The sequence below is a fragment of the Fukomys damarensis genome, unplaced genomic scaffold (assembly GCF_012274545.1).
Source record: "Fukomys damarensis isolate Sample0158 unplaced genomic scaffold, DMR_v1.0_HiC HiC_scaffold_17, whole genome shotgun sequence".
Lineage (NCBI taxonomy): Eukaryota > Metazoa > Chordata > Mammalia > Rodentia > Bathyergidae > Fukomys > Fukomys damarensis.
Window position 1 is genome coordinate 71,188,967 of NW_022900929.1, and position 15,640 is coordinate 71,204,606.

A 15,640-nucleotide genomic window follows, 5' to 3' on the forward strand; every position below is an offset into this window, starting at 1 on the left:
CACTTCGTCGGGGCTGTGTTGCTGCTACTCCGCTCCTCCTCGTCTTTGCCCGCAAATATTAAGTTTCTAAAGTGTGCATCCGACTTTGGTTGCTAGGGCAGTGGGCGCCAGAGGATCCGGGCCGCAGCGAATTTTCTCCTAACTTTTCTGTTTGGCTTTGAGGATGAGATTGGGGCGGGACGGAGGGTCTTGCCCCGCAGTTCACCCTTCATAGACTTCTGTACTTATTTTTGTCAAGCTTTAGGGAAAAGGATATTAAGCAAAAATCTCTACCTTTTGTGTGCCTTTAAATGTAAATATAATGTCCATTTTCAGTGCTGGAACTGGGGGCTCTTTGTTTTGGGGTAGGTACTGTGTATTTTTTTTTTTTTTTTTTTTTTTGAGACAGGGTTTCACTCTAGTTGAGACTGACCTGGAACTCACTATGTAGCCCACGCTGGTCTCGAACTCATAGCGATCCTCCTGCCTCAGCCTCCCAAGTGCTGGGATTACAGGCATGCGCCACCACCCCCGGCTCCCTGTTCATTCTTTGTTTATTGACAATGCTGAGTATATTAGAATTGAGTCATCTTTAAATCCTCTTTTGCTAAGAGTTCCAGGTCACAATAGTTTAGAATTGCATGTCTTGTATACTATTTACTGTGTATGTCTTATGTCTTCTATAGTAATATCCTGCTGCAGAAATAAACTGGCTTTATTTTAGATGGTAAATTGGTGCTGGGGGGTGCTGGTAATATGACTTACACGTTTATTACCCATATTGATAAAAGCACCATTATTAAATACTAAACACTGCTTAGTGCCTTTACACACAATTTCATATTTAATTCCCTGAGGTAGTTAACAGATGAAAAACAGATGCCTAAATGCCTTAATTTATCTGTGCAGATAGCGCTCTGCTCATTTTCTTGGGACCTCCAGAGTTAGCACGCAATAATTGTTGTAAGAACACCCCCTCCTTGAACAGGGGTTGGAAGAGTGTTAGGGTTAGGATTGTCTGTTGGAAGCAGGTGGAAGTGGACACCGCCCCAAGGGAGCACCCCCAAGACCAAATGAGTACACCTCTTACGTCATAAAAAAGGAACAAGAACAGAACATTTACTTGGAGAATAACGTGGGAGGAAATGTTTAATGGGCCACTCGGTGACATTACTTTTCAGTTAATGTTGAAGCTGCAAGGAGAGGATATTTAAGCAGTGGCCACATTTATTTTTTCAGTCATTGTCCTGAGTAACAGTGGCTTGTGCTCATAAAAGACGGTATTTAGTGCTACAGCAATATGTTAACCAATAATGACTGCGGATTTACGTGCTTGCAAAATACAAATATTAATGCAGGATATTTTTTAACTCGTTTCATCAAACTAAATAGAGCACTCAGAAAAGATATTAAGGGAAACAATTAAAATATTTGAGCTAAACTCAAATTAGTTTAAGAATGTTTTTCTTTTCTTTAAGTTTTAAAGTTAAAGAAATCTACAGACCAAAAGCAAGCAACTTGAAAAAACATTTTAGTAATTCTAATCTTAGTAATTCTAATCTGCTATTTATTACAAGTGATTTAAGTAAATTCACTTCTAATCAGAAGTTACAGAGATATTTTCATTGTAATACTACTTACACAGCTTGGCTTTTATGTAACACTAATTTGTCTTGCTCTACTGTGCTTTTTTAAGAGTTTGATTTTCTTAAAACAAGTTAAGAAAATGTGAAGTACAGAAAGTATTTGTGTTTTAAGTAAAGGTGTAATTCTTCCTGGTTCTAGATTCTGAGGCAGAGTTATCAGATAATATGCAAAAAAGTGGAAAAGTAAAATTTTAAAGAAAAATTAGGACCTGGAAAACAATGAATGCCAGAAGAGTAATTAAAATGCTAATATGCTTGGGCTAGAGTTTATAAATCCAGAGTCTTGAAAACAGAATGACCTACGGCTGGCCAAAAGAGTTTTCTTTAGCCTGCTTAGTATTGGTGTAGGGGTTAGGTTTTGAAGTATTATTTTTACATGAAAATGCAAGTCTCTAGTTTTTTTAAAAAATAAGAATAGCTCGCCTTCCTGGGCAAGTTTTCGCTGTGTTGATCCTGCTGATTAGTGTTGTGGCTTTAAGTTGGGTCTTGTGCTTCCTTTTTCACCAGGGCTAGGACACCTCCTATTTTTCCAACATTTTAAGTTTGTGACTATAGAATAAAATTAAAATAGGTGAACTTCAAGAAAGCCTGAACTTTCTAGTGGCCACATTTAAATAGAAAAATCTAAACGTTTTGAAAAAATTGTTTTGTGTGAAAAGGCCTTTGTGTCTTTAAAAATATATTTTCAGGATTGCTTTTTGGGGGTTAACATCAATTCATATCTTTGGATTTCCAGATTGTGCTACCACACATAACTTTATTCATCTGCATACAGTTAACCACTGTTATTTTTAATGTTTTTAGATAAGATATTCCTCATAAATTATGTGTCTAAAGTAACTTTCATAATTTTATGTTTTATCTAAGGATAAATGGTCATTAGAGTGCTTAACTTTTTCCTTATACTGTATTTCTTAGTTATGCTCCATGGTGTCCTGCTTGTCAAAATCTCCAACCAGAGTGGGAAGCTTTTGCTGAATGGGGAGAAGATCTCGAGGTTAATGTTGCAAAAGTAGATGTCACAGAGCAGACAGGTACTGTAAGCCTGATTAATTCTTTTCTTTGCCAATTGAGTTGGTGTTCAACCTGTTTTCCACGTTATGTGGAAACCTAACCTTTTGATAGAGTTTAAAAACACAGTGGTCTGCAACTGGTTAAGCCAGTCCGCAGTAGTCAGGCCCCCTGATGCCCCTTCCTGTGCTGAGCTTAGTGTGTAGTGGCTATGCAAAGGTGATTCCCAGTTGTGACTGCTGCTGGTCCCTTGTGTGTGTTGCTGTAAAGGAGCTCTGGAGACATCACCTTTTCCCCTTCTTGCCCATGTAGCTTTCTCTTAGCTTTTTAGGTTTGTGTCCCCAGCTCCAGACATGTAAGGTGCTTTTGAGAAGTTCCCAGAACACTGGGGTTTGATTGGAAATTGGCCAGTGGCTCATTTGCATCATTTGCTTCAGAATAAGGAACATGGGTTCAGGGTTTTTTGTTTGTTTTGTTTTGTTTTTAAGTCAAACTCACATTTGCTAACAAGATTTGAATGCCTGAAATTGAGTCCCAGATTCAGTACCTGTAACGTGAGTATGTGGACTCTTAACTGCGGAGCCCTCGCGTGCTCTTTTGACTCTGCCTGCGTAAGCCATGGGCCTTGACCTTGGGGATGCTCCTTCCACAGACCAGCCTCCGTCTTCGTGTTTTTGGTAGCCTGCCTCCCCTCTCCCACATAGGCAACTTATCGAGCACTTAGCTATTCCAACTCTTTTCAAGGTTATTATTCATTGTTTAATCCTTGAACAACCGTGTAAAATATGTGATATCCCCACTTTACAGGTAAAAACCCTGAGGGACAGAGAGGTTAATAGTCTGTCGTCAGTGCTTGACACATGATTATAATGCACTAGCTTTTGGCCCGTATTGATGCTGCTTGTCTAATGAAAGATTCATAGTACTTACTGTTTTTAGTAACAGGGCAATTTCATTGAAGTTTGAGATCTAAGACCTTACTCTTAATCACACAGTGATATCATTAATCAAGTGCTTATATATATATATATATATATTTATTCACAGATGTCTAGTATTCAAGCTTTTCAGTTGTTTAATTGTGATAATATAGTTATGTTTTCTCAAAGTTGCTTTAAGTACGTAGTTCATATTTTTGGTCTTTATTATAAAGCTCAGCTATTTTAGTATAATTTCACATTCTTAGTATTTGAATTCAAAATCATCTCGTAAGTAGTTGTGAGTGGTCCATATGAAACCTGTATGTTCTTTGTCACTTGTAGGACTGAGTGGAAGATTTATCATAACTGCTCTTCCTACGATTTATCAGTAAGTATTTGAAGATTTTCAGATATAGTAAAGGATGAATACATTGTAATTGGAGTTGTGGGCCCCTGGCCTACACTGTGTTTGAAGAGTGGAGATGATCTCAAGTTGAGAAGGAATTTTAGAGCCTTTGTCTTGCCCTGAGTGGTACTCTAGGTTCTTTAAATAGACGAATGATATATGAAGCTGTCCCTGTTCTCAGAGGTTTGCAGTTGTTTTCGGGAATTGTTGATCATGCAAAATGGTGTGATCCTGTTCAGCATAGTAAACAATTAGGAGCTCAGAGTGGTGGTGAGTCCCGTGGGAGGGTGGGTGAAGGGGAGAAGGCACTGTGAGCTGGAGCACTTCTGAGAAAATGAAACATTAGCAGTAAAATTTTCAGGTCCATTCTGAGGACAGGCTCACAAACAGTAGGAACAGGGTGTGTTCAGAAAGCGGCCTTGGGAAGAGAGTAGGTAATACAGTTGTGCAAGTTAGAATGAACGAGGTCGTGTAACCTGTAGTGTCAGTTCTTTTAATCTGACTTTATCTTCTAAACTGGAGGAGGTTGGAAATCTCAGATCTGTCTACCTACCCTGTACGTTAATGTCATCTAGCTGGTGGGCAGAATATCAAGTACTTCTTTCTGCTCTTCTAAGGTTAAGAAAACAGGTTGGCAGTTTCTTTTGTATGCTTGTGTTGTAGTTCTTTTTTTTTCACCCACTTTTTAAATTCACTGCTTCTTTTATATCTAAATTTCTTTCTTTTTTTTTTTAATCTTTTATTTTTTATTTTTTTGGTACCGGGGATTGAACTCGGGTCCTTGCGCTTGCAAGGCAGGCCACTGAACCGCTGAGCTAAATCCCCAGCCCCTATATCTAAATTTCTATTCCCTATCTCTACATGTTTATTCCTCCTTTTTCATACAGTAATCCTCTCCTCCCTCTGCTCTTTAGCTGGCTGTAATCAGTCTCTGCTTTTCTTTTTTGTCTTTCACCACCCCTGATGTTATAACTCGGGTCCTTGCGCTTGCAAGGCAGGCCACTGAACCGCTGAGCTAAATCCCCAGCCCCTATATCTAAATTTCTATTCCCTATCTCTACATGTTTATTCCTCCTTTTTCATACAGTAATCCTCTCCTCCCTCTGCTCTTTAGCTGGCTGTAATCAGTCTCTGCTTTTCTTTTTTGTCTTTCACCACCCCTGATGTTATGTTGGGTTTTGTTCCCTTTCCTTTTAGTCATAATGTTTACCTTGCTCTTTCTCCTACTTTCTATCTGTTGAAATCATAACCATCCTTCAAAGAACAGTTCAGGTGTCACCTGCTCTTCCAAATTTTGTGTTTTGGGGCTGGGGTTCTTTGTGGTCTTTTTCTTTGGGTGGAGAAGGGATCACCTCAATCCTACTATAGGCAGTAGGGAGCTGGGATAACATTTATTGTTGTAGGACAGAACTCCATACATTGGGAATGGCAGGGAGGCAGTGATAAAGTTGACTGATAAAATCACTGAAATCCCTGGAGAGGAAGAAGCAGTCTCTACCAGATGGCCTCGAGCAATTTAAAGCAGGATGGCTGAGGTGATGTGATTATGACTGAAAGTAACAGAAAAATACTTTAAATTTTTAACTTAGAATTTAAAAATAGTTGGTTATTGTGTGTCAGCCACTATTCTTGTAATTTAATATGTGTATTGCAAATAAGGCTTAAAACAATTTTCTGAGGTTTACTATATGTTTCACAGTTAGTATTTGAAACAAAGTCTTAAGGCTTATGATTATTTACATTTGGAGCTAAGATCTTATTAGTATGTAATTTTTTTTTTTTTTGCTTTGTTAATGTATTTGAATATTAGGATTGGTTGTAAAATGAGGTGAAGTAGTAAAACAGATAGAAAATTTATTTCTCAGTGATAGTTAATACTATTTTTGATCTTCTTTAGTTGTAAAGATGGTGAAATTAGGCGCTATCAGGGTCCAAGGACTAAGAATGACTTCATAAACTTTGTAAGTGAAAAAGAGTGGAAGAGTATTGAACCTGTTTCATCGTGGTTTGGTCCAAGTTCTATTCTGTAAGTATGAGGGGTTTTTAATCTTACTCAGAATTAATTGCAACATATATTTCATATGAAGTACAAGTACTGAGTTTTCTAACTTCTCAAAGCTTGATATTTTTAGTTGATCTAAATGAAAATCTTTTTGCCTGTTAAACTAGGAAGGAGCATTCTGTAGAAATACATTTAATTCCTTCTAAGAATATTTTAACTTTGTGGATTTGGTCGTATATATCTTTACAAACTAAGTAATTCACTGAAGATGGTGAGCAGCATAATGGGTGATGCTCTTGTTTGAGTGTAATAGTCTGGATGCAGGGGCTCACACTCCTTATACTGCCTTGAGCTTCAGTTCTTGATTTAAAGTGGTTGAATTGTGTTTGGTGGGTTATTGTACCTGATAAGTCTGATATCTTGTATGAATAGTGCATCTGAACTATGACTGCAATGGCGTGATTAACCCCTGAGTGTTGTATCGCTAGCTAGAAGGTAGATACAGTCCCTCATTGTTTACGATTGGGGATGGTAGGCCTGTTTTCTGCTACATAGATAGGGTAAAAGCCTCACTTGTCATAGAGAAGACATTGGGAATAGTGAGCTTGCAGAGGGTATGGTCTCCTGGCCCCTTAGCATACTTGCCCTTGGAGGATGAGGAGCCAGGCAGGGCACCAGCAATATAAAAGAGAAATGCTTTGGATTCTGCAAGCAGCGGAAGGATCAGCCTTAAGTGTATTTTGCAGTAGAAGTTCCCTGTCTTGTCTTTTGTGCCTCTTATACAACCTCTGAATTGTCCTTTATCAACCATAACTCACCCCACTGAACCACCACATCTGACCCCGTTTAACAGAACCTACTATTGCTGGTGTAGTTTAGTTAGTGCAGACTACATTGAGTCTACACAGTGCTTTATATTTTAGTTCCTGTTGCTGTTCCAACTTGGCCTTTTAGACAAGCTACATGATTAAAGTATTTTTCTATATTGAACTTAAAAATGTAAATGATGAGCCCAGCATGGTGGTGCACGCCTGTAATCCTAGCACTTGGGAGGCTGAGGCAAGAGGATCACAAGGCCTGCCTGGACTACCTGGTGAGACCCTGTCTCAAAACAAAAAAAGTAAATGATCATTCTTTAAAATTTCCTAACCCTTCTCTGGTAGAAGAAACTGGTTGCTTCTAAGTTTCTGTTGAATCCTCAAGGCAGCAGGTTATAGTTTCTTGTTTTTGTTTTTTCGCTCCAGGGCCTTGCACATGCTAGGCAAGTGCTGCACTACTGCTTCCCAGCCCAGGCTGCACCTTTCCTTCACTGCTGAACAGGGGTAATTCCCAATATGAGCCAAGCAGGTGCACGCCAGCAGTTGGCAGTTAGAACCAGCCATCTTTTGGCTTTTGTGTGAAAAAGTTCTTTGCAATACTAGGTATTTCTTGCTAGAGGGAAACATGGTTGGAAACCCACCAAACCTTATTTTTGAAGCAACTTTTTTTAAACTGCCCATCTAAACAACCTGAATTTCATTATGTTAAAGCAGTAATTATTTTTACTTATGGTGACTTAGCGTTAACCTTCTATGTAGTTGTATGTCATTAAAAGTTATCAAACCAATGCTATTCTAAATTTTAATTTTAGCAAATAGATAATTTTTTTGTGGGGAAGTGCTGGGGATTGATTACAGTATTCCATACATGCTGGACAACTCCTCTACCACAGAGCTACACCGTAGACTGAACAGAGATAATTGTTAACTGGGGAGAATCAGATTAACAAGTCCAGCAGTTGTTCCTTCAGGATCCTTTCTGTGCTCATTTTTTGGAAGATTATAATGATGAGTAAGAATTGCCAATTTTCTTTTTTTTTGAGACAGGGTGTTGCTGTGCAGTTCAGGCTGACCTTGAACTCACTATGTAGCCAAGGTGTGCCTCCGAGCTTAGCAAGAATTGCCCTTTTCAGCTGGTTTCATAGAATTTGTAACCTTTTACTTGGTATGTTGTGGAAATTAGGTGAAAGATAAACATGAATGTTGACACTGGGGGGAAGGAAAAAGAAATTATTAGGTATTGAGAAGATCACATGGTACCAATTCATACACTTAATTTTTATGAGCAGCTTTATTACAGGCATGAAGTCAGTGATGTATCACTAAATCTTGATAATACCAGCAATAAGATCTGTCATGTTGAGAAAATTGTAGAGTAGAAAATAGAATCTATAGATATAGACTCTTGCTCAGTTTTTCAACCATTTCTTTCTTCTTTGTAGGATGAGTAGTATGTCAGCACTCTTTCGGCTTTCCATGTACATCAGGGTATGGATTAAAGTATTTCTTGTCTCAAATATTTTTAACATTATCACTTTTTTAAATGAACACAGTTTTTTTTTCTTTTGACTTCAGAATTGCTATGACTATTTTATTGAAGACCTTGGACTACCAGTTTGGGGATCATACACAATTTTTGCTTTAGCAACTTTGCTTTCAGGACTGTTATTGGGACTTGTAAGTACTTTGAAGAACTAGGGAGAAAAATATTGTGGTGGTGGTGGAGGAGGTGATGGTGATGATGATGATGACGGTGATGATGGTGATGTTTCTTGAGACTGGGTTGTACTATGTATTTTATGCTGGCCTTAAACTCCCTGTATAGCCCAAGCTAGCTTTGCATATACAGCAGTCGTCTGCCTCAGCCTCCTAAATAATGGGATTACAGGCATGTGCCACCATGCCTGGCAGAATATTTTAAAATATAATAATACAATAGCATTAGTTGTAATATGTTATACATTCAAATTTCTGTTTATCTTTGCAGTGTATGATATTTGTAGCAGATTGTCTTTGTCCCTCAAAAAGGCGCAAAACACATTCATATCCTTCAAGTAAGTATATTTAAGATTCTTCATTTTATGGCTATGCTAGGGATCCAGCCTAGATCCTTGTGCAAACTAAGCAAGCACTACCACTTAGCTACATCTTCAGCCCTTTTTATTTTTTTATTCACTGTAATCCCATTCCTGTAAACACAGTCCCACTCTTTAATAGCTTGGCTTTCTGTTCAGGTTCCTAAGTGTGCAGTGATCTCTTTTGGCTCTACCATAAAGGAAGAGGGAAAGATACATATGCACTTCCTGTGGGAAATACATATTTTCTGGTAGCCCAGTAGATTGTGGAACACTAGTATTTCTTGACTCTTACAATAAAAGGAATTTTAGCATTGCATACAGCTTGTAGATATTTAAAAATATTGATTTGGTATCAATTTCAAAATTTTATATTATTCTTGAATCCATTTGAATATATATCTGAGATAAAACTTGAATATATTCTGCTTTTGAAGTCTCATTGGTGGTTACATTTCAAGTTTCTTTGTATCTAGCTAGTTTTCACTTTTTCTGAAAGGATACTGGGAAAATTATTCCTTAGTTGACTTAGGCTTGATAATTGACACAACTGTACTACAAAATGGGTTTATATAATTAAAAGCATTTATTGCTGCTTGTTGTAATATAATTGCTTATCCAGTCTTTTATTTTTATCTTGGAAAATTGTACTGTTAATAGAGGCCCTCCTGTTCGTAGTTTATATAAAACTTTAACTTTATGTAATCCCTTGTTTTTCAGCAACTTTGTGGTTGACTGCATAGGTGATACTGTTCCCTTTTGTAGTTGAGGAAATGAAGGTTGAAGGAGATGAAGGATACCCTCCAGGTCACCTAAACATAACAGAGCAGAACGTAGACCTAAACTAGACTCATGACCTGGTATTCACTCCATGGTGCTCCCTTTCTTGGCTTAGGATTCATCAAGGTCAGAGCTCCTGAAATGAAATCAGTGGATATTTCATTGACAGCATGCTTTGTCCTTCAGTTACCTGATAGGTCACCTTTTTTATTCCTAGTTGTGTTGATGCTAAGCGGGGGTATACATAGAGGAAGGAATTGTTTTATCCAGCAAGGACCACTGATGTATAGAGGAAAAGTGCAGGTACAGATTAGTTGAAAGATAAAGTTATTGTTAATGTTAAGATTTTGAAGTGAAATGAATATAAAATGTTCATTCACCAACTTTTAAATTGTGAGTAAAACTACTTCCCTGTAGCACTCTCCCTAGGTGTGACAACTGAAATTATCTTCAGTCATTACAGTCTGGAGGACAGTACTACTCTTGGTGGAGAACCAATCTGTAGTGCTCATCAGAAACACTTGGGATATGATAAAGGACAGAGCCTGCTAACCCAGCAGTAAGAGGGATGAAAGGCAGACAAAACAACAGGCTGTCCATGACTGGCGGACTTGTTTTACTTAATACCCCACCACCAACAACAATACCACCACTGTCCTGGGTTCCTAGGATTAGGAGCGGTCTGATCTATGAATGCAATAAAGCTCTTTTGTCCAATTCCAAATCCTGTTTCTCTGTAAGGTGCTGTGCTCTGAGTTTAACTAGTGACTGGCCCTGCCAAAAAATAGAGTGACCTGCACACTTACTATTTATATATTTGTTATTTGTAATTAGTCCTTAATAAAATTTATAGATGAGGAAAGGGAAGCACATTTATGAAATTAGGAAAATAAGGACAAGAATATAACCTTTAACTGTAAGTTTGTATTTCTTGTTTCCCTGTGAACTGAAACACAGAGTACTACTGTTGGAGTTCTGGTATAGTTATGAGTAAATGAATACTAGCAGAGTAATATGGTTCTATCATTTTTCTCTTCCACATTTATAGCTTTAAAGCTGATTCATTAATTTTAATTTAACATATAAATAAGTGGATATTTAGAATCAATTTGGTAAGTAAATGTCTTCCAAATTAGTTTTTTATGATCTTTACTATTTTCATGGTATCTTGATTTTACTCTAAAGCAAAACCACATTATCTGGTCTTTGTCTTTAAGAAAAACCATTACCAGAATTTTCTGAACCTCAGAAAAAAATGGTGGAGGAACAAGAGGCTGATGAAGAAGATGTTTCAGAAGAAGAAGCAGAAAATAAAGCAGCAAACTCAGACTTCCCACAGAGTGCCATAAGACAACGTCCTGTGGGTCCATCATTAGCTGCAGATACATCCTAGTTAATTTTTATAAGTATCTTAATATTGTGATTTTGACAAAGCAGAAAATTGACCATTTGTCTTGTTTTAAAGTGAACTATGATTTGTATATTGCAGAGTTCAGTCTAATTGTCATTGGATTGAACATTTTATTCAGAAAATACAAGCAAGTATAAAAGTTTGAAATATGATTTAAGAACATTGGAGGTTTAAACACTTGTTTAATTTTAGAAAATCTGGTGCCAAGCAATAAGATTTGTGTATGTTTAGTTTAGTAATAACCTCTTTCAAGTCAGAGTTGAGCGATTATATATCCTAAGATTTACATTAATGGGGGTATTTAAGATTACTTAGAGAAAAAAATTTCTCATTTGATGTATTTTTTCTCAGTTTCACTGTGTGAAAAAAAGAACATATTTCCCATAAATGGGAACTTTGCCCCTTGTCTAAAGAAATGTGTATATCGGTGATAATTTTGGTCTTTTAGAGATATAGTCCAAAATTTCTCACTTTTTAGATTATATAGCTAGTGAAAACTGTCTTGCTTTAATTACAGTTTTCTTTTTTAACGTCATATACAGGATATGCTACTGATTTAAGTTTTTATAAATCCTAGGTGTTCTCTTGATTCCTATAAAGGTTTGTTCCTGTTTTATTCCTTTTCTTAGTTTTATGGTTTCTTATTTTGCCTTAGATTTTTTTCAAATTTGATATTATAAACAGTATCCCTATTTTATTTACTATTGGTAGGCAATAGTTTTTCTTGTTTTAAATTGAAGTTTACCAAGATTTATCAAATTGAGCTACTGAAATTTAAAAATTTTGGCCAATCAGTCCAGGTACTACATTATGGTTGTTGAACCTTGTTTTGAGTTTTTCTGTGTGTGTGTGTGTGTGTGGTTTTATGTGGAGGGGACATTCCTGATTTTTATTTAGTATGGAAAAGCTTTGGTATTTTATATTTTGGAATTCAGAGCTTAATTTGGTAAAAAACAACATTTGCATTCTGCTCAGGAAAAACATCTGTATGTATTCAGTGTCTCTTTGTCAAAGTATGCAAAAAGTTCTTAATTGAATTTGCATTTAGTGGATGCCTGGTGTTTTAAAATCATAACATTGTTATGTTTTTAAAAGACAAAATTCATATTTTATTGTTCTTGATTGCTAATGGATGGTATTTACAAGTGGAAATCGGCAACATGGACCATGACAGCAAAGGGCAGCTGTGGTAGAGGATTATGTAGCCACAAAAAAGAGAAAAACCATAAACACTCAAAGGGATCATCCAGCCACCATCTCCTAGATGATTTCTGTAATGTCTTCCCCCCTTTGTTAGGTTCTCTTTGTGTGAATCCATTACATTTGCATTATCAGAATGAACAAAAGTGTTTCTTTAAAGGCTTCTCCTTTACTCTCTTAAATATTCTACCATTAAAGAGTTTGGGTGTGTAATTTGTGATGCCTTAGAAAAATACTTCAAGCACAAAATAAGCTTTTTGAAGTACTTCACTAGCACTGAAGACGAGTGGCTTTCTAGTTGAATATTTGAAAGTCTATATTTAAAGGCTTCATATTTAACAATGTTTCAAATGAGTAGTTTTGTGTTCCTATGTAATTAAAAGGGTAGAATTTTAAAATTTTTTGTTGAGATGATTGAAGAAAATGCTCATTCAAGCATGATTTTCTGATGTTCTAGAATTTTTGATATTGTCAACTTTTTGCTTAGAAAATACTGTTACAGAAGGTTAAAAGGCTGAACAAGTAGTGTCTGGATATTTCCATAAACATGACCTCACAGTTCTTGAAAATGGTCACTGTAGACACCTGAATAATTAATTTTCTGTGTGACACCAGAGGTTTACAGAAACTATATGGAATTGTTTGCAACTGGTTTGGGAATGAATAACATGTACTGCCAGTAAATTCTTGGAGAATTCTGGTCTACCCGCCCTCTGTAATCATTCACCCCACCACCAAAGTATTGTAAACTCTGGTTTCTAATGGGAAAGGCAATGTTCTGTCACATATTGCTTAATCATTACCAGCAAGACTGAAAACAGTCAGTCTAATGAACTCTTAATGACAATTCCTGGTATATCAAGTAGCTAGCTACCACTCAGAGAACCTGTTGGCTCATAGCTGTGCTGTTTTCCTGTATTAATTCATTTAGTCCTAACAGCTACCTTGTCAGACAGGTAAGCATCTTTCAGGAGAATAAGCTCAGAGTTACAGAAAAAGATAGAATTTTAGTTCAGTTCTGATTCCAAATACTATGATCTTTTTTTTTCTTCTGAGTACTGAAAACTCAGTAATGTCTATTTTAGTGTTTAAAATCTCACTTCTGTCAGACTGTAGCAACAAATGCTATTCAGAAATACCGTAATTCAGTATCTGTAGTCTTGTTGGTTACTACTAGGCATAAAGATATTAAAGTAAATGGTGTTTTTAAGAGCAACTTTCTCAACTTGTGCCCCTCAATCCAGTAGATAAAATTCATATCCCTGAACTTCAAATATGAGATAATTTTTGAATGAAGTTTGTAACACTTCAAATTCAGGTAGGACATTGTACTCAATTCCCACACTTTAATAAGGTAGAATTCTTTCATTAAATTACTTCTGATTCGGGTTTTTATTAAGATGATTGGGATTGAAATTTTTAAAAACTTAGTACCTAATACATTCTTTGTGGGGAGTTGGTACAGGTACATAACATATCTCAATTCTCTTTTCATCCCCTTTTCCTCCCTGCTCCATCGTTTTTTTTTTTTTTTTTTCATGTTACCAGGGGTCGAAAACTCAGGTCCTTGTGCTTGCAAAGGGCCTTTTTTTTTTTCCTGTTCCATCTTTTGATCCCCTTTCTATCTCCCTACTTCTATTGGCTTTTATTTTGCTCTTCACTGGGGTTAAGAGTAGTCTTATTGATTCTGTAATTTTAAAGGTAAAATTTTTAAACATTCTCAGAACTAGGTACGTCAATATTGCATACCTAACAGTCTTTGTATTTATTTGAAATTCATTTGTAGAAGTGGAGTGACAAAAGTTGAAGCTGAAAGTTCGGTAATAATGTAAGGTCAAATTATGTACTTGAGCAAAACATTTCTTTTTAAAAAGATTTTAAAAATTCATCTAAATGAAGTTAACTCAAAATGTTGCTAGTAGCAGGATTACTAGTTCATTGGAGAATGACAGTTGAGGTACTTGCAATATTCAGTTTTTTGCTACCTGGCAGTTAAGAGTTTTTTTTCTTTTGGTACCGGAGATAGAACTTGGGACCTTGTGCTTTCAAGGCAGGCAGTGGCCCCACTGAGCTAAATCTCTGGACCTTAAAAGATTTTTATCTAAACTTTAGATGTCTCCCTACTTCTCCAGAATGAACTACATGTTTCTTGATTAGAAAATTTAAATGCTGTTAACTGAATGCCTTACCTCTGCCCCAATTAATATTCTTAACACCTTTACTAATTATTTATGAGTATGTCCTGTCGGTTTAAGGCTTAGTTTAAATTTTTAAAGTCCTTTCTGACCTGCAGTGCCCCCCCCCCCGTGATCATGTATTTAGCAATTTTCTGGCAGCTAAATCATGTTTTGTGGTAGTTCTTTTTGCATTTATTATACTGATTTTTTGAGCTTGCGAATTACCACCTGTGGGTCTTGTTTGTGTATAGTTATTTCTGAGGTTTAACAAAATAATCATTGTATCTGTAGTTTGTAAAGCCTGATTCTCTAAAATCCATTAGTCTCAGTTAAACTAAAAGTAGTGCCCTGGAAGAAACTTTGGGCATTGTCATGTTTATCAAAGAATTGAGTCACTGGACTGTAGCTTAGTGTACTGAAGAGGAGCAGGAAAATAAAAGCCTGTCTTGTCCCATACTTTTGGTCAGCACTGTTATGGCTCAGTGCTAATGTCCCATCCTTCATAGAAGAAGCTGAATTTTTAAGTCATCCTCGGTCCCCCTACATCCATGTGCTTAGGGATGCAACACCATTACCTTTGCTGACTAGGGTTAATCTCGCCAGTGACTGATGTAGTCAGCAGAATCGTCCAGACTGAACTAGTGAGATGTAGAGGACCTTTTGCAGTACTGGGAGTTGAACCTAGCACCTTTGTGTTGAGTTGTATCCTCAGCCAGCCCGCCCCACCACCCACTTCTATTTTTGACACAGGGTCTTGCTAAGTTGCCTGATGGATAGGCTTGTACTTGTGATCCTGCGTTAGCATCCCAGACTGCTGGATTACAGGTAGTTACTGTAATATATCCAGCTTCCTTGGGGACTTCTTAAAAATCAAGCTCAGAAAAAGCTATTGTCTTTTGGAGTTTGGCATTATCTGGATGTGACAGAATTTTGTGGGCATCCCACAGCCTGGAGGTAGAGCAAAGAAATAAGCCCTCGCATAGCACGTCCTACCTACCTCTGCACATCTTGAGATTTTCCTTTCCACCTAACTGTTTTGAGTAAGGCTTTTTGGTTATTTGAAACCAAAGTATGACTCACCTCTCTGGACATGGTGAATAATGTCATCTTCACTTAGCTTAACCCAGCTGTCCCTGTGCCCCATCTTGTGAGGACTCACTTCAAGCCATGGTTTACTTCTCTGTCATTCAAGATCAGTAGAAAAAGATTTTACGT

At 36.9% G+C, this 15,640-nt stretch overlaps 1 protein-coding gene across 1 annotated transcript; it reads left to right on the forward strand.

Annotated features, from left to right (window-relative positions):
- Window positions 1-96: 96 nt before the first annotated feature.
- Window positions 97-11,714, forward strand: Tmx1 (thioredoxin related transmembrane protein 1; the record flags this gene model as incomplete). Its single annotated transcript, XM_033765315.1, has 8 exons — window positions 97-344; window positions 2,544-2,659; window positions 3,899-3,944; window positions 5,860-5,988; window positions 8,225-8,270; window positions 8,358-8,459; window positions 8,770-8,836; window positions 10,855-11,714. Coding segments are annotated over 8 exons (930 nt in total), but the record flags the coding sequence as incomplete, so codon positions are not given.
- Window positions 11,715-15,640: the final 3,926 nt, after the last annotated feature.